Below are 21,503 nucleotides of genomic sequence, written 5' to 3' on the forward strand. Positions count from 1 at the left end.
AATTCCAAAGAGAATAACACAACTTCCTTTGCATGTATATCAGGATATTCTGGCTGCTTACTTATGTATTATCTTTTTTTATTTTTCTTCCAAAGGAGCGTGCAAGGAAGCCCATCCAAGAAAGGAGGGTTTTTAAATTGTTTGTATCATGGGCAGGAGTTTGGATTTAAAATGGCAAGGCTACGTAGAGCGATGTGTAGGAAATCTGCCTTTTCTGCATGGTAACTGCAAAGTTTTTGCCCTTTTCTGAAACCTTTTGTTGGTTGGTATTAGTACTCTGCGCCCTGTGACACAGTTATTCAGGGACAGTGCTGTGTTCAGCCCCAAAACCTATCTTGATAAAACTGGTTTCATTCAATTGGATATATAAGGTGTCTAATATATAAAACTTGAAACACTAACTATTTCAAATACATCGCATAACAGTGACTGAGGGACTAAAAGCTATTTCCACTTTGACGGTTCAGCCACTTTTCCATAAGCCAAGCCAGGGAGTGAATAACATATTTATTTTATGTCTGCACTTGGACAAATGCTAGAGAAGTCATCCAAAGTTGTTTTCTCCCTGATTCTGGTTTAATGGTGAAGTCAGATATTGGATAACTTTAGTAGTAAGGTAACTGTGTAAATGTACTCTAGGCAACTGTAGCCAGAACTGGCTTAAAGCCAGTTCGGGCAATCCTCACACATCCAGAGGCCCATACAAACTCCTGGATGGAGTTGACTCTGCCTGCCTGAGGGCACTAGCCTGTCCTTTGTACACAGAAAGGCAGACATGTTGTCACCAACTGGCACCTTAGCAGGGGAGGGGCAGAACAAATGACAGCCTTGACAATTCTTCATTTGACTTGCTGATCCTAAATAGGGCTGACCGGATCAAATCCCATTGTTTCCCAGACTCTTTCTAGACTCTTTCAGCCATCTTGAATTTATCGCTCCTTAGAATTTTTACAGTAAAGCTAGAAGATGTACTAAAAAAGGACGTGTGCTAAGTGCAAGGATGTAGAGAGGACTGGGTATGAAAAACTATCCAATTACATACTAGTGCACCAGGTAGGGCTGGCACCTCATCACAATATCCAAAACCTAGTCAGAACTTTCCAGGACCTGAAAAAAGAAGAAGATTCCAAACCATGGCCGTAAGAAGAAGAAGACTTATGGACTCTGGACTCCTACTGGTACATAAAGTGTTGAAATACTCTCCGAGAGTCAATAGGTTGGTCTCCTATTTGCCACGACACAAAAAGCAGACCTGCGGACTCTAGAGGACTGCTGACTCTAGAGGACCTAGCAGCCAGAGGATCGGAACCTTTAAGGGTCCTGCCTGGGGGGACATCTAGTGCCTAGAGGCCTGCCCTGAGGACCAGGGGGCACTAGGACTGACCAGAAAGAACTTGACCAGCAGACAGATAAAAGTGGAACTCAGTAATTCTTTCCACCTCCAAAGGACTGGGACAAAATGCTGAAGTTTGCCCTGTGAACTTGCCCCACCAGTGGGCAAGAAAACCAAGTTCATCCCCCTCAGAGCTTTCTCTAATGCTGAAAACTGGTTCAGTGGGACTTTGCGGTAAAGGTATCTGACTTAGTGAAGTCCTACCCAGTTACAGCTTCCAACCTTGCCCGTTGGATTTTTAGATCCAGAAAAGTGACCACGTTCCAAGGTAATGTCTTTGACTAAGATGAGGCTCCAAATGTATCCTATCAACAAAATAACTTTGGCAACTACAAAATCCATCTTTCTCCCAGTCTGAGCTTTTACTGCCAAAACCAATGGCTTCAATGGAAGTACATAGGTAATATATTCAAGCTTGATGGACCCTCACCAGCCTCAATTTTGGACCTTGATCTATTGAAGGATTTTTATTTCCATACTATGTTGGAAGGTAAAAACGTTGACCGGGATGATTTGCTTCGTGTATCTAATCTCTACTCAACTGTGGTCAGCCTGAAATCTTGACTAGATCCCTGTCAACCACAAAATGTTTTTCCCCAGTGGCACTTTACTTTTTAAAAATGCTTTTTACCGTAAAAAGTTTTTTTTAAATATATGTCCAGTTCCACATTCCAAATGTAATAATACTTGTGTAATTTAGTTTAATGAATATTTATCTAGTTTCCTGAATTGAAGTGGGGCTTTCATTTTGTTATTTCCTTGCTTTTTATTAGCTGGCCTTTTTTGCCTTTCTGATTGAACTTAAGACACACAGTTCTGGGAATGGTCTTGTTGCTAGTGTCATAACTTTAAGAGTCTAAGAAGAGATTTTCTAAGAAAAGTGTTTTGCCTAATCTGATTGTTTTTATTTAGTTGGTAGGGTTCACTTTCTCCCAGATTAGTAAACTAAATTCAGAACTTTGTCAGTCATTTCTCTGGTGTACAGTGTTCAAATTGATGACTGCCTATTGGCCCAATCTCTCAATTTGGGATCCCTTGGAGTCATAATAAGACTAATCTGATCAACATGGCACTTAATGTGACATCTTTTAAAATCACTTAAATTGCATATCTGTGTAATCAAAATAATCCCTAGAGCAAGAAATGTGAAAGCTTACAGCTTCGGCCTACAAACTTCTTATAGAAGCATCCTTACCCTTCTGATTATCTATCATGCGTCACAAACAAAATATAAAAACTATTGACTCCAACTTTAGTACAAATCACTCAGCAGTAAGTTGCACAATTCTAACTACAGATCTCCTGGTACTGAAAGTAGATCTGAGAAAGACAGACATTATGGCTTACATCACAAGCACAACACATGTACTTGTAAAGACAGACATACAGGATGAACTCATTGACACAAAAGGTACTTAGTACTGGATGGTGATATTTAGTACTCATTTTATGTTCATTTGCCTCGTACATATTTAGTACAAATCGTAGGCGTCATCACTAGATTTTACACCACAACCTGAATTGTAAACATTCCCCTCAGCCCTTCCAAGTTGAAGATAAACAAATTTATGGAAAGTAAAAATAAATCTTTGAAACCAATGTCCAAAAAAGTAATTTTATTAAATATTTCAAATAATATCCACAAATGGGCAGTATAAACAAGAACCGATTAGCTACAATAGCACAGCCGCTGAACAAACTTTAGTACACATGAATAATTCTGCCACTAATTGCTGTCCCTAATGATGACAAGAAGAATAACAAGCATTGGCAAAGCCAAAAGTTCTAACCTCTGAGAGCTAAAGGCTTTGGCAATGTTTTGTAGTCAATATGTATAGCGGCGGAGATACTTTAGTGTGGTTAGAACTACTTTAGGAAATCTTGCAATGATATGGAGCATATTGTATCACAGTAATAAAGTTCCGACATGGCCAAAATGTGTGTGTTTAGAAGCTCATGTCATGTATATAATTATATATATATATGTATGTGTATTGCTTGATGAATGTTTGGGGTTACAAGAGCCAGGCATACAAATAAACATAAGAGGGCCCAGCAAGGATTATCAGACTGCAAATCATCTACCCCGTGGTTTGTCAACATAAAAACCATTCTTTCAATCTTTCAAAGTCCATGTAACAAAATACCTGCCTACAGACGTTAACACTGCGTAATACTAATCCAGTGTTAAAGCCGATTGCCTTTAACAAATGCATTTCATAAGAAATAAGTCAGGCCTTCCTCCTTTGTCCTGCCTTTTCATAATAAAACAGTTCAGACCTATGGCATCTGGCATAACTTTTTCGCAATGAACCAATCAGACCGATAGCCTTTAACGTTGGCTTGTCACCATAACCAACTACCGGGGGCCGTATTACACAAGTGCCCTGGGGTTCCACAGGCCATTTGCGCCCACTTTATGCACCCTGGTGGCACTTTGGTATTACAGAAGGGGCCTCAGATGCTTGTGCAGCCCTTCTGTAATATGGATAATGCTGGCGCACATACAGTGCCAACGCTATCATTAGAGGGCCCATGCAAATAAGGGAATCACTTTGTCTCTGCGCCTGTGCCATATTACCGACGTGGGAGCAGAGATAAAACATGCATTTAAAAGGCGCACTGAAAGTGCAACACAAAAAGGTGGCGGCTTCTAAATGTATCCCTCTAAAGGGATAAAAAGGAACCCCGCAGACCCTTGCAGGTGGGTGCAGTCACACGCTGCACCTACTTGCAAGGGGATCTCAAATTCCTTTTAAAAATGCAGGCAGCTGCCACCTGCACAGAGAAACACAGCGCAGCTTTTAAACAGCTGCTCCGCCTTCCTTTTGAGTGTGCTACCCTGGGGGCAGCGCGAGTTTGTGGCTGCCATGAGGGCAGTGCATTCTTCCTGGTAGCGCGCATTTTACTTGTTAGCACCCAGCGCATCTGCTTTAAGGTGCGCCATGGTGCAAACATGGAAAGTGCACCCTACCTATAATGCGGGCCCCGGTCTACAGATAGCCAAGCTGGGAACCAAAAGCAGCCCTGTCAAAAAATGCTCAAACCAGTCCCACTGCCTGTATCTCTTCACATAAAATCCATCCATCCTTTTCCCCTCCCTGGTCACTTTATCTCTAACTTCCCTCTCCCTCTTTCTCTCTCTCTTGAAGCCTCCTGTGCTTGCTGCATCTTTTCTTGGGGAGCTGGGGAAAGTGACAGAGGCACCAGGAGTAAACCTTCACTTTAAAACCAACTTCCAAGGGTTCCAGCCCACTAACCAAATGGCATGTGGAATAAAAGGTCTGTCTGGCTCTGGGCCTGCTATTTTAAGCATAGCTTTTCCCATAAGGAAACCATCAGTTATCCAGTTATACTATTATATATATGTACAAACATTGCAGTTGGCAAAACAATATACAAATACTCCTCTCAGTATGTTGTGGAGGGGGTACCAAACACTAAACTGTTTGCATTCCAATGTAATCTGTGATATTCAATATATCTGTCTACAGATGAAAACATATTTGTACCCAGGCTTTAACACAGAGTAATGCCATTGACTTTAATGTACAAATGTAAATAAGTCAGGCCTGTTACTAGCTTACCATTTCATAAAAAAAAAGTCAGACCCATGGTGTGTGACATCACTTTTCCAATGAATGAATCAGGCCTATATTTTACTGCTGGCTTGTTGCCATAACCAACCTGGGCCTACTGTATTTCTCATGAAGTTTCCCAGATGGCAAACATCAAGCATCTAATGATACATTGAAAAATATTACAACATTTCAGGTGACAAAACAATATACAAGCCCTCCCAAGAGAACCTAAGAAATCCACAACCTGAAGGGTTTATCAAAGGGGGGTAACAAAAACCAAATTTATGTCAAAAGCCATTGGCCCATTGGCTTTAGCAACTAGTTTTTCTAATTAAATATGTAAGATCTACTGCATTTGCCTCACATGTCATAACAAATAGATCAGACCCAGGGCATCTGACATAGCTTTTCATAATGGTTCAATAGCCCAGCAGCCAGCCGGGGTAGGTAGTGGGAGTACCTGATGGGCGGTGACGTGGGGAGGGGCAGGGTGGGGGGTAGTAATCCATGGATTACGGAGCTTTACAGGTAAGTAAACATATAAATAAATAAATAAAACGAATTTTGTTGCGCGTACTGCCTAAGGCTTCTCATCAGAACCAACAAAAGCCTATTGTGTGGAGCAGAAGCTTTCCTACAATGCAATCATCGACAATGCAATCATCGGGCATGCAATCACAAAATTACAAATATACACAAAATTTTAGTTGGCTGAAAAACACACTTTTCCCAGAGAGATTAACAAGCATAATCACAGTGAAAACCTCCTACACCTAGGGTTTGTCTGAGGGGTTGGCTGACCCTAAACTCTTTGCCTACTACTGGAATCTTTTAGATTCCATACAACAAAATGCCTGTCTCCAGACTTTAGTACAGTGTGATAATACTCAGCCTTTAAAGTCTGATTGGCTTTAACAAATTCATTTCACATTGAGTTCAGAGAGGACCTACTGTGGCAGTTCGGTCTGTACTGTTCCTATTGGAGCAGGACCTAGACTGGTTTAAAGGAGTCTAAAAATTATGTAAGGGTTTTAATATGTGATCATTTCAAGTTATGCAGGAATACAAACGTATCAGACTTTAAAAGGGGTAAAATATTTACATGAAAAATATATGTCAGTCCAATATTTTATGCCTTCACCTAGACTGACTACATTAAAGAAGGAACAAGTATCTTATAGTCACATCTTTGTGAAAAGCAAAATTTAAAACAATATTAACCGTATTGGGCCTAGAACCTGGAATGCGATCAGTATGATTCAGCTCAGCCAATAAACACAAAGGATAACAACAATAAGATATGGGATACCTGAAGTAAAGAAATTTGTTTAAAGAACATGGAACTAAGAATACATATAATGCTATGTATAAAGTAGCTAACACTAGCTACCACACATTCCTCAATCTCTCTCTCTCTCTCTCTCGTACAAGAGGTGTGGAGCCAATTGCAGTCTACTATTGATAGTTCTCCAATCAACAAACTGTGTGATCCTGGGCTAGTCAATGCATCTTGCCTTGATTTTGCTCTCTACCAAAAGTTGGAGGCCGTAGAGATTACACAGTTTGCACTGAAGGCAAGCGGGGTACAGATATCACCCCCATACGACAATGAGCCAGCAAAAGTCATAATCCTTTCAGAACTAATGGGGCCAAATGAGGATAATAGAATGTTCAGTAGAAGCTTGATTCCAATTCATAGGTTTTACAGACCACTCTGAATGGCAAGTAACGCGGCACTCCATTGTCCATGAAGACATAAACAAGGAAGCATGGACTTCTAGAATTTGAAGCAATTACAAATTCTGATGCTTTCGATACAATGTAGTTTTCACTTAGTCTGGTGACATTGAAACATCCCTGTTGTGAACTTCTGGCCAAGAACAAACACGCGCCATTGTAACGTTTTGGATAGAGCACTGTGGAAAGCTGTACATGAATTATTGTTAGGATGAATTCTGAAACAATGTGTTTCAGTGTAGACCTTTCGGAAACTTACTTGTGTCAAACCATTTCTTGAGGTACTGCCTTAGAGACAGAGCTGCAGTAACCGATTTTCATAGCAGGTCTACTTTTCCTCATTGAATTAATTTTACAATTAAAGCAAATTAAGAATGAGTGGCTTTTAGGGGCAGACGTCCTTCCAATCGCATGGAAAAGAATTTTACAGATGCACTTTGCTTTTCCAGGAATTTGTCAGTGATATTGAAGACACAATATCGAATGATCACAATATCATGGCCAGGATTTCGAGAAAAAGGTACTTTTGTATGGATTTTCTATACCTAACTCCACATATAGGACCTGGGTGAAATATATATATATATATCTTCAAGGTAGGTAGATGTGGAGTTATAAATGGTAAATCGATAACCCTCTCTGTGCATTTACCGTTTTGACATTTTGTCCCACGATATTCTGGTCATGATATTGTGACCCTTCGATACAGTGTCCTCGATACTCCCTAACACAATCATTTTTCCACAATGAGCTGAATGATCTTTGAGTAACCTCTAGGTGTGCCTTGCTTTAGTATGTGACATTAGACTTTTAAGAGGACCCAAAGTGTGCACCCAACTACCATCAAGGGTTGCTACTTCTTCCTGGCATCAGGCTATGCGGAGACGCGTGGTTAGTGGAAGGTGAATTACAGCCTCATTAGCACTGGCTTTTTACTACTGCCCCTAGAGGAAAGATGACTTGCTGTTCAGCTGTAAAGTCCAGGCAGTCCCCCATAACTGGGATCCTAATATTCACTCTATGATGCGTGCGGCTGTGCATGATGGTTTTCAGATGTGCTGGGATCAGGAGACTGTGACCTCAATGACTGGTATTTTAAAAGGGTCTACCTAAGGCAAAGAATATAACAAACACCTTGGTTTTAAAATTGTATCTCCATGCTGCCTCCAGCAAGGGGATGCCTTTTTAATACAGCATACTCAGGTACATACTTTGAGCAGGGCGAGGAATGTGCTTTTAGTTTGCTTTTATAGGTCATGTTTGTTCTTGATATGCTGCAGGCTGCTTGCACATTTAAGAGCTGGAGAAGCATTCTTTGTAAGCATAGGTTATTTAGCTGCCCCTTCCTTGACAACAGACTGCATTTGTTGCATGCAGGTTTTACTCCTCTTTACAGCCCCCTCTGTGGCTGCCTAGTAGTGCTCCACTCTAAATCCAACTCAGATTCCAATGTTCTAAAGTGTATACATGGGAAGAGGTATTCATAGGAAGCAGAGCTAGCATCAAGGGCTTTGGGAACCCACGTTGTTTTGTCGGTGAACAACCTCTCCTTTCTTTGGGAACTCTTGGAAAAATACCCTCATGGTTTTCTGTACTTTGGTTGAATTGTGCTATATTGTATTGTATTATTTTTATGGTGCTTATTAACCCTATGAGGGCCGCTGACACACTTACCCATAAGAATAGCAAAAAACACTGTGTAGGGTGTGTGGCTGTAAGGGTGATGTTTTTGTATTTCCCCTCTTGTGGCATGTGTTTTCGTGTTGTGTGTGATGACCACCAACAAGTAGTTATTGTGGTATGAGACGCAATGCCCGGCAGTGTGATGGGAGAGGTTGGCTGAGATCATGAATTTTGAACCTGGCACTATGCGTGACTGGCCTTGTCATGGTGCCAGTTCTCTCAGTTTTAAATAAATACCAGTTTCCTTAATTCAGTAGGTAGTTTTATTCTGGAGCCAATTTGTTGCACAACACCATAGGAAATTTGAACTAGACGAAATGCTCTGTAAATGTATATATATTCTCAGAGGCTGAGAAGAAGCACAGAATCCTTTAACATGGGCTCTGATTGGGAGTGAGATGACTCCTGACCATGAGGAGAAGAAGAAGCAATTCTCAGAAATTTGAAGTCTAAATGTAATACCTTATTGTATATAGAGCTTAATATCACACATTTGCGATTTCTAAGTGTTCTGTGCCATTCAACTTTATGGGACGCCCTGTAGCGCTACGTTTTAGCCTGATAAGATGCTCAGGATATTATTTGTATATCCTATGCTGAAAACAGTCAAGATTAGTCTAAAATGCTGTGATTCTTCTCTTTAGACAATATGGTTATGTTGATATCATGGTTTAAAAATGTGATCAGACATTACCTAACCTTGGACCTAACCTCGGATCTGAGATTTTGGATGCCAAGTTGCGAGATATTTAAAACGCTGTGCTGCGTGACATTTTCGACAAATTTCACAGCTGCCTGGACACAAACTCACTGAATTGTTCCTGTGAAGAAGGCTGCTGAGAAACCTGGGTCAAACAACTGCTATATTCAAAAGGTGTGATATATCGATTCGTTCTCAATCAATCAGGGGTTTATGAAGCGCGCTACTCACCCGTGAGGGTCTCAAGGCGCTGGGGATGGGGGGGGGGGGGCTGCAGCTCCGGATCAGTCGAAGAGCCAGGTCTTGAGGCTCTTCCTGAAGGTGTCCAACACATTACGAACATTGACTGAGGACTGTAAAGAGGGATTTTGAAATTCATATATTGCTTTCTAGGACTTGAATGCTGATTGAAGAACGCTTCAAAGTGCCCTATTAAAAGAACTGAAATCCAGGGGGCTCATTTATGAGCCCTTGCGTCACTTTTACGCCGCTGGTGCGTCACTTTTACACCGCTGGTGCGTCACTTTTTGTGACACACCAGCAGAGTAAAAAATGTGCCTTGTTGCACCATATTTACTAAGTGACTCATCTAGGTAGATGCGTCACTTTGTAAACCCCTGCGCCACATTATACCTCCCCCACGTATAATGTATGCAAGGGGGGCGTTTTGACGCAAGAAAGCGTCATAGAAGTGACGCAGTGAAATCTATAAGATCTCACAGCGCCATTTCTTGGATGCTAATGCGTCAAAATCTTACGCCTGCCTCATGGCAGGCGTAAGACTGACGCAGGCACTAACAAATTGGGACTTGCCCATGTGAAAGTACACATTGCTGGAGTTGCGTCACTTTTGTGACACACTCCAGCAATGCGTCACTTTTGCGCCTACAGATACGTCAGAAATACTGACGTATCTGTAACTCCTGCGACATGATGCGTCATACTGTAAATATGACGCATCGTTAGTGTCGCAGGGAGAGCGCAGTGAAAAGTGACGCATCGCTGTTTTCACGCAGCGATGTGTCACTTTTCATAAATGAGGCCCCAGATATTTCCAAAAATATTCAAGAAATGAAAAACCTCCATCCTTATGATAAGATTGTCCATGGAGGCCCATGTTATTAGAACTGTAGCGCCTTACCACATGGTGGTATCTCAGTCCAAAATGTACTAGGACATACAGATTCTTCTGTTTCTCATTACTTTACATTGTTTGACATTATGTATGTGGCTCTAAAATAACTATTCTTGTTATAAGCATTACCTCCGAAAACACGGATTTAATGTGTGTGATTACTGTACCATACAGTAAGCTGGACCAGGGCATTTTTTATATTCTCTATACAAAGAGATTAACTTGATTAAACAGCTTATGTGCACTGGTGCTAGACGCATTGCAACTTTTACTGTTATTACCCTAAAGCGCAATCAAAAAGGCTTTGTGACAAAAGACCCTTAAAGAACAGTGTGTGGGGCTCAGAAAAATTAAAACTTAAGAACTTTTAACAACTCGAAATAATGGCAACAAATACAAAGAAAACAGGTGCTTTATGATGAAGGTGTGAGGTCAAGCAGCGCATAGCTACATACCTCTTTTTATGCAATATTTAACTTGGAAAACTACGAGTTAATGAATGCACTGAAGTCAGCTGAGTTCGGGAAGAGAGAGAAGCAATCAAATCTCGCTGTTTCTGAGCGGTCTGCATCGCATGTATTAACTGAGGGTAATTCTGACTTAAGTGTATGCGTGTTTGAAAGTGAAATTGCATAAAAACAGGTGCACCGCTGTCCTGCATGAATGCACAACCTCATAATACAGTCCACATGTTCAGTATTCCCTCCCATTTGCACGCATATGTCATCACAGGAAGCATATCATGCATCAAGTGTTCATATAATAAACTATTTTCATGAACCATAAAGGACTCTGTAGTCTATAACCTCCAAGTACTATATTTCAAGAGAAGTGATGTTAGCCTGTACCATAAACTGAGAATCGAACAAATCCCACTGGCAGTGGCCGTTCCTCCTCTCGTTTGCGAATATTTTCCCGCTATAGTTCAGTAATCAGAAAAATATTAATGATTTGCGTCCGGATTTCTGTCACAAAACATTAATAAATCTCATTCTGAATAGCTATTTGGGAGGGACGTCATAAACACATCCCTTCCAAATGCCGATTCGGTATGTAGTCACAAACTAAACTGCGATCTGGTAACATGTTACCGAATCAGTATTTGCATTTGGTACATACAAAAAGGTCATTTTGCGGTCACAAATGGTCTGAATTTGTTCATCGCAAAAAGCCTTCGTACATTTGGCTCCAGGTGCACATACCCGGTCTGCTGAGTCGCATGCATTAACCCCTTGCCTGTGGGGATAATTCCCCGGCTGTGCTGGGGGGGGGCGCGTACAGCGCCCCGGTGCTCATGACGAGCTCAGCTCGTCATGAGCCACGGTGGCCGTGTGCTCATGACGAGCCGAGCTCGTCACGGCCACACCCGTTTCTTCAGAACGTTCAGCACAGCAGGGAAATTAGCCCCGCGTGCGAGCGTTCTGACCGTTATGACGAGCTCAGCTCGTCATGAGCACACAGCCACCGTCATGAGCATGGGAGGGGTTAAGGGTGTGAAGCAGCACAGATCTGTAACACCCATATGTAATTAATGGGGCCCCAGGGAGACTCATGGAAAGTTATAGAGATGTTGACATAGAAATAAAGGTTCAGATTTACTAAGATTTTGCATCTGGGCTGGGTCACATTGGTGGCGCAGCCTCGAAGGAAAAATCCAATTTGGCATTTACTAAGCCTGGAAAGGAGCTTTGTGTGGCTTTGCGTGGTTTTGTAAATGCAACGGAGCAGATAGTGCGGCCTTCCGTTACTTTAGGTTAGTTAGGCACTAAATGGGTGGATCATGGGCATTCTCGTACAAAAACTATCCTGCCCATAATGCAAGGCAAGGATGCCTGCGTTAGAGTTAGGCAGACACAAATGCGTGAGGACATAGGGAGTGCTGACCAGTGCCATATCTTGGTAAAGATGGCGCTGTTCAGCGCTCTCCTGTCCATGCAATGCAACACAGCAACTTACCTTACTGATCTACATTGGGTAAACTATTAGTAAATATGCCCCAAAGTATGACCAATAACCGTGCACTGAGAAATGTCTGATAAGTAAGGTGTGGTCTAAAACAAGGGCAATTTTCTTGAGAACAATGCACGAGAATCACTAGCAAAAATCCATATGACAACAACAGACTGTGAAAAAAATATCTGAAACATCCCACAGCTTGGAAAGTCTATGGGTAAGCCAACAGAGATGAACTGCACTTCCCGTTGTGCTATATTTGTTGTCTAGGTCCTATTTTGAAACACACTTCCATCAATTGGATTTCTTTTTACTACTGTGACTGTTGACTTTGGCAGGCAGCAGTACATTTACAAACGTTCTGGGATATTTAGCACTCAACGTTATTAGTCATTTGAAATAGCAAGCATGACGCAGAAACTGAATTAACTAAATGGGTCTAGAATTGTTTTACTCTAAATTGAAGTGAAAACCCAAACATGGATTCCATTTAAAGCCAAAACCCTTCTCTTCTTTGACAGGCCTTGGATACGAGCTCTGATGGTTGCCAGCCCTTCGAATCCCAATATGTTTTCAACACATAGTGTTTTACCTTTCCATAGGATACCAAAAGTAAATAAACAGAACAGTAAAGTGGACATCCCTGACATTTTCTATCAAACAACATAAAAAAAGAATTCTGTGCACTGAGGCGAGGCTGAATGAGCCTGTGCTATGAAAATATATGGTCTAAAACATAAAGACCTAATAAGTCATCTGTAAGGGGAGCTTTTAGTAGATCACTTACCGCAGACAGCTGACTCCAGGAGGACCGCAGAGGCCTGTATTGAATAACTATCCGCTCATCCGATTTCCGCTCTCTGCTCTCCGCCTCTTCGTCAGAGTCAATGTCAAGGGCCTTCTCTTTGTAATTTTGGTAGAGTACAGCAGTTTCTAAAATATGAAAATATATAAACTACTGTAATTCATCACACTCGTCCATTTGTAACAATTTTTATTCCAAAAAGTAAGCAGTCCATCTAAACATTCCGTAGTACAGTGTTCCACCAAAACCATATGGTGTCCCCCATTCTCTGCTCAACAATATAACATCAGTACACAGTTAGACGTTTATTTACGAGGCTCCACAAAAATCAAGAACTGGGTCCAACTTGAAGCTTGCGCCCAAATCAGGCTTACCAGTGTTGTATAAATTACAGAACACAGTGCTGTTTGCTCCCGAATGTTTTGCCAATCAAAACTTGGAACTTTTTGGGTGACCAAACAGCACACATTCAACGTTTACACATCATGGAACCGCGTGCGACCGGTGCGTTAGCACCCATTTTGAGGTGCACGTATCAAAAAGGTGCTGGAATTATGGGACTAATAATTAGTGCACCCAATGGTATCGCAAAATGTGGGAGCAGAATTAGCAAACCTAATTTTTCATTGCCCTTGGAATCAGAGCCTTGTAGCTTTCATTAAATATATTCACATAGAGATATTAAGCAAAACCTAAAGATAGAAAGATAGATAGACACAATTGCACCCAGAACTACACACTACAACAATCCTCAACAAGACAATGTTTTGGGTGCTATAGTTGGCAGGCATTAACCATTCCACACCCTGTCTACCCCCCTCCACCCTCTGCCCTTCCAAGCTCTCTCCGCTGGTTCTTGGCTACCTCTACGGTAGTAGCAGCTCAGGTAGCAGTTTCAATCAGCCCCAAATGCATATGTGAACTCCGCCATGGGATCACTATGTCCCAGGGCACAAGTCCTAACAAAAGAAGTGGGGGGACGCTGTCACCTTTCGTGACGTCACGAAAGGTGGCTTGCACCAGCGGACTCATTGCCTCCCCTCGCTCACCCCATTGATGCGATTGTTCCAAGATCGGTGGTTCATACTGCCTCTCAGCCCCAGGGTCACAGGGTCAGATTCCACTGCCTGTTCTCTGTTGCGTTAGCTTACTCTGAAATCACTTTTAAAGCGCTTGGCCTCTCTGGGACGAGATCCGATCTCGTTCCAGAGAGGCCAAAGAGTGAAGTCCAGCTGTTTGGCAGGGGGGACAGCGTCCACCCGATAAAATAAGTGGAGGGACGCCATCCACCTGCATGGTACCCCAACTCGAGCCCTGCAATGTCCTCTCTGGATCCTTTCAGCACTGCCAAGAACACCACTAAATAGAACAACACGATTGCCAAAACTGAGACAGCCTCCTACAAAGTCTTACAATAGACCTTTATGAACAAAACATAAACGTCTGCTTTTTAGTTATACCATCTAATGATTTATTCCACTTTTTTTGTTTTCATAAATTTTGCAAAACATAAACAAATTCATTGTATATAGTATTAATACAAGCTATATACAAACATATAATATAATTGAACAAACAATACACAGTTTTGGCAATCGTGTTGTTCTATTTTGTATTTTGACTCAGCCTGACTGAGTTCGAGTCAAGGCCCATTATTGTTTTTTGCCAAGAACACCACTGGCACGCCTGCACAATTACAAGAGCAAAAGTGCACCAGCAGTCATAAGTGGAGCTTCTTCTGCGCTGGCCGTAGGGCTGCGTTCAGGGGCGTGCTTGTTGAGGCTTCAATTCGCAGCTGCCTGACGATCAACAGTCCAGAGATAGCAGGGTAACATCCAGTCCTTTAGTGAGTGCAGTGCTGAAGCGGTCCTCACTACTGACATGCGGGGCCAACTGGATAGCAGGGATAGCACCGGCAGTGCCTTCAGCTCTTGAGCAGACATAGACCTGCAAGGGCTGTTCAGCAATTCAGCAGATGCAGCCCCATACAGGCTGTTCAGTTATTAGGTAGATGAACACCAGGGTCTTCCTGGATTGTTCTCTATAAGTTTATGACTTCCAGGTGCCACACAAACACCGCAAGCATGCGGGGCCGCACTGAATTCCGGAAAATCACTCCTCCTCCGGGTAGGCAGTCTTCTACCCTCTCTCAGCTGGTAGACAGGCTTCTAAAGTACTTTCTTTATTTATTTGACATTTGTAGAGCGCACTGCAACCCTGCAGGCATCTTGGCGCTGGAAAAATAGCAAAGAGCCAGGAGAGAACTGTTAGAGAATGTGAAGTGCGAACTACAGAAGAGAAAACCCTGTTACTTAGAGGCAGGATTTTCAAACTTTAGGGAAGAGCCAGGTCTTAACTCTTTTACGCAACAATGTCAGACTCTGAATACTCCTGATTTCCAGGGGAAGATGGTTCCAGAGGCGGGCTGCTGCCACGCTAAAAGCTCTCCCCCCCAGACAGTCACACAGTACATCCAAGCAGAGATCCAGACTTTGGGTGATATCTTCTCACCTCGGCTGTCTGGGAGACACCAGCTTTGGCTGTACAGCAGACCTTTTAGTATTCTACAGAGCAATCCATTCCTTCGTCACAGAGAACTTAGAACTGGAAGAAAGTGGGGTAGCTGGGGTCGCACTTTTATATACACCTGGCAGACAGGAAATATTGAGCATCTATATCAAACTGTAGAACTGGGTTGCATAGTTTCTTCTTTCAAGTGTCCTTCGTTGGCTGTTCTTCTGGCATAGTCTTTACACAGAATTAGGCTTCTGACAGCAGGATTGTCTCTATACGGAAGCACACACAACAGAGACACAAACAGGCATTAGGTTTCTGCAACTAGGTAATTTCAACCCAGCTGAATGAGAAGGCTAATTCACGTTTCACAAGAGAGTCTGCAGCCACAAACCCCACCAAGCAAATGGCAGTGTTCGATAAGAGTATTCAGCAACTCATTGATAGCCAAAAGGCCTTATAGAATATCTAAAGAAGTCCTTTATCCACATGCCTCACTTCGGATGTATGTCACTACAACGCACACTTTTACAACGCATAGCTTCACAACGCATTTTTTACAATGCAACATCCATTACAACGCATTCCATTACAACGCATACCATTACAACGAAAATTTAAAAAACTACATTTACAACGCATTCCATTACAATGCATAATACCTTTACAACATATACCACTACAACGCATAACATTACATTGCATGTTTAGGTAAGTATTGGATAGTGTAGGGGTAAAATCTACTATTCTAACTCCAGGGGGTGCAACAGTAGGGTAAGTGTTGGATAGTGTAGGGGTAAAAATTACTATTCTAACTCCAGGGGGTGCAACAGTAGGGTAAGTGTTGGATAGTGTAGGGGTAAAAATTACTATTCTAACTCCAGGGGGTGCAACAGTGGGGTAGGTGTTGGATGATAATGTTATGCGTTGTAATGGTATGCGTTGTAATGACTGTGTTGTAAAGACATGCGTTGTAGTGGTGTGCGTTGTAGTGTCATGCGTTGTAATGGTTGGGTTGTAATGGCATGCGTTGTAATGGATGTTACGTTGTAAAAGTTTCGTTGTAATGGTAGTGCGTTGTAAAAGTTGCGTTGTAAAGGCTGTTTCCCCTCACTTCAGAGTCTGGGTCCCATCCTCCAGCTGCAGAAACGTGAGCAGTACACTTCCACTGTCTGGGAGCACAGTCCTCAACCTCCATCTTGTAGAAGGTCAGACCTGGGACATCCAACCTGGATGCCACGGCCTCTATCGCTCTGTTTTACAAGCACACAGACACACACACACCAAGCATGTACCACCAGCCGCGGTCGGTAGTAGGAGTTCCTGCCGGGCGGTGACGTGGGGAGGGGGAGGGGCAGGGTGGGGGGTAATAATGTATGGATTATTGAGTTTAACAGGTAAGTAAACATATAAATAATTAAAAACGAATTTCGTTGCGTGCACTGCATCGCATTTGGTGATAAAGTGCACGCAACAAAATTCGTTTTATTTATTTATATGTTTACTTACCTGTTAAACTCAGTAATCCATACATTACTACCCCGCACCCTGCCCCGCCCCCTCCCAACGTCACCGCCCTGCAGGAACTCCTACTACCGACCGCGGCTGTGTACCACAAGGGCTAAACACACCATTAGTCAACACAGTCAAGGGATGTAAATGAAGGTACTGGGCAAGAACACAGAAGCAGACCTCACACATGTGGGTCAGTATACCTCAAATCGTGTGAGTCAGATACTGATCATGATACTGAGCCTTAAAACATGGTATACTGCCACCAGAGCTCTATGTACTAAACCTACTGACAGGGACAGCATTCTCTTTCGCAAATAAGGTCTCTCTATGTGCACTTCTTCAGGTCACAGAAAAATTCCAGGATCTCTCAAAGGGAGGGGCAGGCCCAGGCCTGTACGCATACACAACATTAGCATGATTTCACAGACAAATTAAAGTCAGGATACAAGATCCAGGCAGGTGGGCACTTTTTACCATTCAGTGATTTGCGCGCTAGCACTCATATCCGTTGGCGACTTATACGTTACAAGCTTCAATCTATGCGGGTCAACTCAGCCTTTCATTTTTCTCTGGTTGATAAACTGAGTATCAATAATTTCCGTAGGTTTGATGATTGTGGGTCAAATATCAAGGCCTAAATATCAAGAACCAAGATACGGTGAAGATAAGCGCCTATAGGTAAATAATGATTTACTATCTTAACTCGACGTCTATGCTCCTTGAAGATATACATATTTTCAAGGTACAAATGTGAAGTTAAACATAGTAAATTTATACTGAGCTATATAACTTTACCTTCACAATATGTTTTTTGTTAACATTTAGGCCTTGAAATGTTGGCCCCATGATATTTTTTCTTTGATATTCTGGTAGAAAACCGTACACATTTATGATTTTCCGACCGATTACAAATGACTGATCTGTAGTGCTAACTGCTACAAAACAACAAGTTATAATCCTGGAGACTTGAAATATCCTGGGGCACTGGAATTATGGAATTTTGTGTCCGCTGAGCTTTCCTCATAATTGTGGATTTATCACGGTTGCCACTTAATTCATCATCTGCTGCATAATCTGCAAATGTGCTGAAACTGACCAAAAGTTACTAAAATGCAGCGAAACGTGTTGCTGCACACTCGAAGGCCTATGCAAAGGTTGACTGGTCACCTATCTGTTGCTTATTACTGTATTTGGGTTTTTAATCTGTAGCAATGGAGTTAAACCTTTGTCCTCCAGACAGTATTCACTTGTAAAAATTACTAAATGAAGTAATACTATTGAATATGGTGCATTATGCAGCATTACATTATGCAACATAATTTTCCTTACTTGCGGCACAATTGTATCCACCCTGCATCACAATTTGGTTATAGCCTGCCGCATAATTCAACTCAGACAGTAAACATTATAAAATGAATACCCCATGTAAAACAGAAGTTAAATAAATTTCCCTACCATGACCCACCATATGAGTGCCCGGTATATGGGCTGGATTTTCCCCACTACCAGAGTTACCAATACCAGAGATACCAGTAACTCTGGATGGAGAAAACTTAGCCCATTTCACGGTGGACACTGAGAGGCCACTAACAAATGAGGAATTATTAAGGGTATTGAAGTGGAAATTGCAGGTCCTATTCTGCCAGTAATTCCTCATTCCCCCCGTTCCTTCACACAGGGCTATTTTTGAGAGTTGAAATCTCCGGTGAAAGTAAAGAGATCTATCGTGTTCCCACGGATCTGTGAATTACGATGGGACCAGAATTAAGAGGCCACTAGTGTGAGGGACTATCTGTCCTTACATAAAAGATCAGGATAGAAGCAAGAAATATACTTTTTATAAGAACTTTATCCAGGCGCATTAACGTAAAAGCCCAATCTCCTAAAGAAACTAGATTAAGAACAAAGTGCCAGATGCATCAAAGGGTTTTTCCCATTCTGTGTCTATGGGAAAATGTGTTCATGCTTATGGCCCAAAGTGCAGTTTGTTCTATTTTTTTGTCCTGGGTATCAAGCAGCAAGGCAGTGCTGGCTTATACAACTGTGCCGGAATTTGAGGTTTGTGCAATGTATGGCGGCATACAGAGTTTTGAAGTATGACACCTCAAAGCCTATTGTCTTCTCTGTCTCTCGATTTCTAAATGTAATGTGGCGGAGGAGATGGGCTTTTTTAGAAAAGGAAAAACAAATAAAAATTGTTAGCCAGACTCCAGTGTCAAAACAAGTGTCCAATGCATAGACTTTCGTTGTGCCTATAAACGGGAAACAGCTTTTAAAGTTTTTTTGTCGAATATAGTTTTTAACTGAATCGTGTAGTTTTAACTATTTATTGTATTACTGCTGTTTTGTCGATTGCATTGGGTTTAATTATTTACACTAAATGAACTGATCTGCTACCTGGTATCTCTGTCTATGTATTGTGTTTTTTCCTTCTTCTCGCCACCTTAGCACTAAACTCTATTAGGGGAAATGCTTTGTTGTTATGTGTAGGCAAATCACCTCTGATGGAATAGGTCTCATTTGCACTGTTCGGTATGTTTTAAATTTATAATGCTAGTTCTTTTTAATCTTTGTATACTTTTATGGTCCCAGTGACCGAAATAAAGGTTTTTGAACTGAACTGAAACAAAGGGAAGTAACATGAACAGCCCAAACAAAGCCTAGAAATAAAAGAACTGCTCCTAATCTCACAGCAAAGGCAGCAGACAAAGGAAGCGGATAAATTCACTTTGTTGCTTGCAATAATAAGCACACAGGGCCGGTCATTCATAAATGATTAACCAATGGCGCGCTAATCATTCTTTTAAAGATCTAAGATGTTCTCTGTAGCTTGAAACTGTACTCAGTGGAGTTTTGAGGTCATGAAGGTACTGATATTATCTAGAAGAAAATTACAAAACCAGAAACCATGCTATCGCGAGTTTCATTTTACTTCAAACAAACCTTCCGAGCACCGGACCACAGATAGTTTAATCAGACTGTCAGCGACAAAGCAGCCCCATGTTATCGAAATGCTTTCATTTGCATCAGTTTTCAAATGTACGACAGAATTTCATTTTGGGAAGTCATAACCAGGGCCATCGTGTTTATGAGACAACGGACGGGCACAGAGAGAGTCATGTGGACTAAATTAGGCAGCAAGACAGGCACATCTTGTGCATATTATGTGATTAAATGCAAATTATGCACCACGTTCTGTGGCCTCTCTATTTCTGGACACAGTTATTGACTCAAAAGGGATCCTGGAGATACAGAAAATACAGATGTTTCTGGAGGAAAATTTAGTTTGTGGATGACATACAGTATTACATTCAGCTGAAAACAAACCTACTTGTACACAAGTCTTCTACTATACCCTGTTCTTTTCTAGGCATCCAGCTGTCCTCTAAAACCTGTCTCCTGGAGTTCCATTTTTAGTTTCTTTTGGGCTCAATCTTTGTAGTGCCTGGAAATACATTTCCACAAGAAACAGTCACGCGTAACAGAACGGTACATTATTATGTAAGGGTCTAAGTGGGATGGCGTTTAACCCATTGCGTGCTAATGACGAGCTCAGCTCGTCATGAGGCACGGTTGAGCTGAGCTCGTCACGGCCGTTGGAACGTTCACACGCGGGGCTGATTACCCCGCTGTGCTGAACGTTCGAAAAACGGGTGCGGTCGTGACGAGCTCAGCTCGTCATGAGTGCAGCTCTGCTGTGCCTCATGACAAGCTGCGCTCGTCACCAGTACCGCAGCGCCGCGCAGCCCCCCTCCCCCCGCACAGGAGGTGAAAAACCCCGCAGGGAAGGGGTTAAACACCAAGCCTCCAGACCTCAAAAAGATGTCAGGTATTTGGGATTCTTTGAAAAGGGGCACATTTCCCAATTTACCAGTATGTCAGGTGTGATCACTGAGGCTCAAGTAGGTGAGGGCTTGCTCGGTGTGCCTGAGGGATGCTAACTCTACTAGGGGCTGCTCGCGGATGTAGCACTGGTACAGGTTACTTATCATCCCCAGCAAAGCAACCCTGCAGCATGACATCTCTGACATCAGAGTTGTTCACCAAGATACACTTGCTGCCATGAGGCCAGTGTCCTGATGTCCCATCTATGTAAAGTAAACATTACCATGTTGCCTACGCAAGGTCATATATTGCAGTGGCAGCAGTCACACTGCCCCTAGTATCCAATACGTCATTGGCTTGCAAATAATCATAAGTCATGCCAGAATCCACAATGCCCCCACACCTGTAGCAATAATAAAATATCAAGAAACATATAACATCTATTATGGAAGTCACCATTATACTATCTGTTTCAATACTGGCACTTGCAAAGCACAATTACCAAGTGAGTAAACACATTGGTTCCCACTATGTATACAACATGGGACCACACTGGTATGATCTATTCCTCATTGTATGCTGAGGTAAAGTGTCCTTCTTGTCGGCATCCATTTTGTGTCATGACTCCATTGTTTTTGCATTGCCATTTCGTGCCAAACACC

At 42.2% G+C, this 21,503-nt stretch overlaps 1 protein-coding gene across 1 annotated transcript in view; it reads right to left on the bottom strand.

The window, feature by feature from the left end:
- The window catches only part of ARHGEF26 (Rho guanine nucleotide exchange factor 26), a 462,406-nt gene that overhangs the window by 406,142 nt on the left and 34,761 nt on the right, over window positions 1–21,503 (bottom strand). Inside the window, exon 4 of the mRNA XM_078667924.1 lies at window positions 12,970–13,115. Coding sequence (XP_078524050.1) covers window positions 12,970–13,115 — 146 coding nt within the window. The remainder of the gene's footprint in view (window positions 1–12,969; window positions 13,116–21,503) is intronic.

The sequence above is a fragment of the Lissotriton helveticus genome, chromosome 11 (genome assembly GCF_964261635.1).
Source record: "Lissotriton helveticus chromosome 11, aLisHel1.1, whole genome shotgun sequence".
Classification (NCBI taxonomy): domain Eukaryota; kingdom Metazoa; phylum Chordata; class Amphibia; order Caudata; family Salamandridae; genus Lissotriton; species Lissotriton helveticus.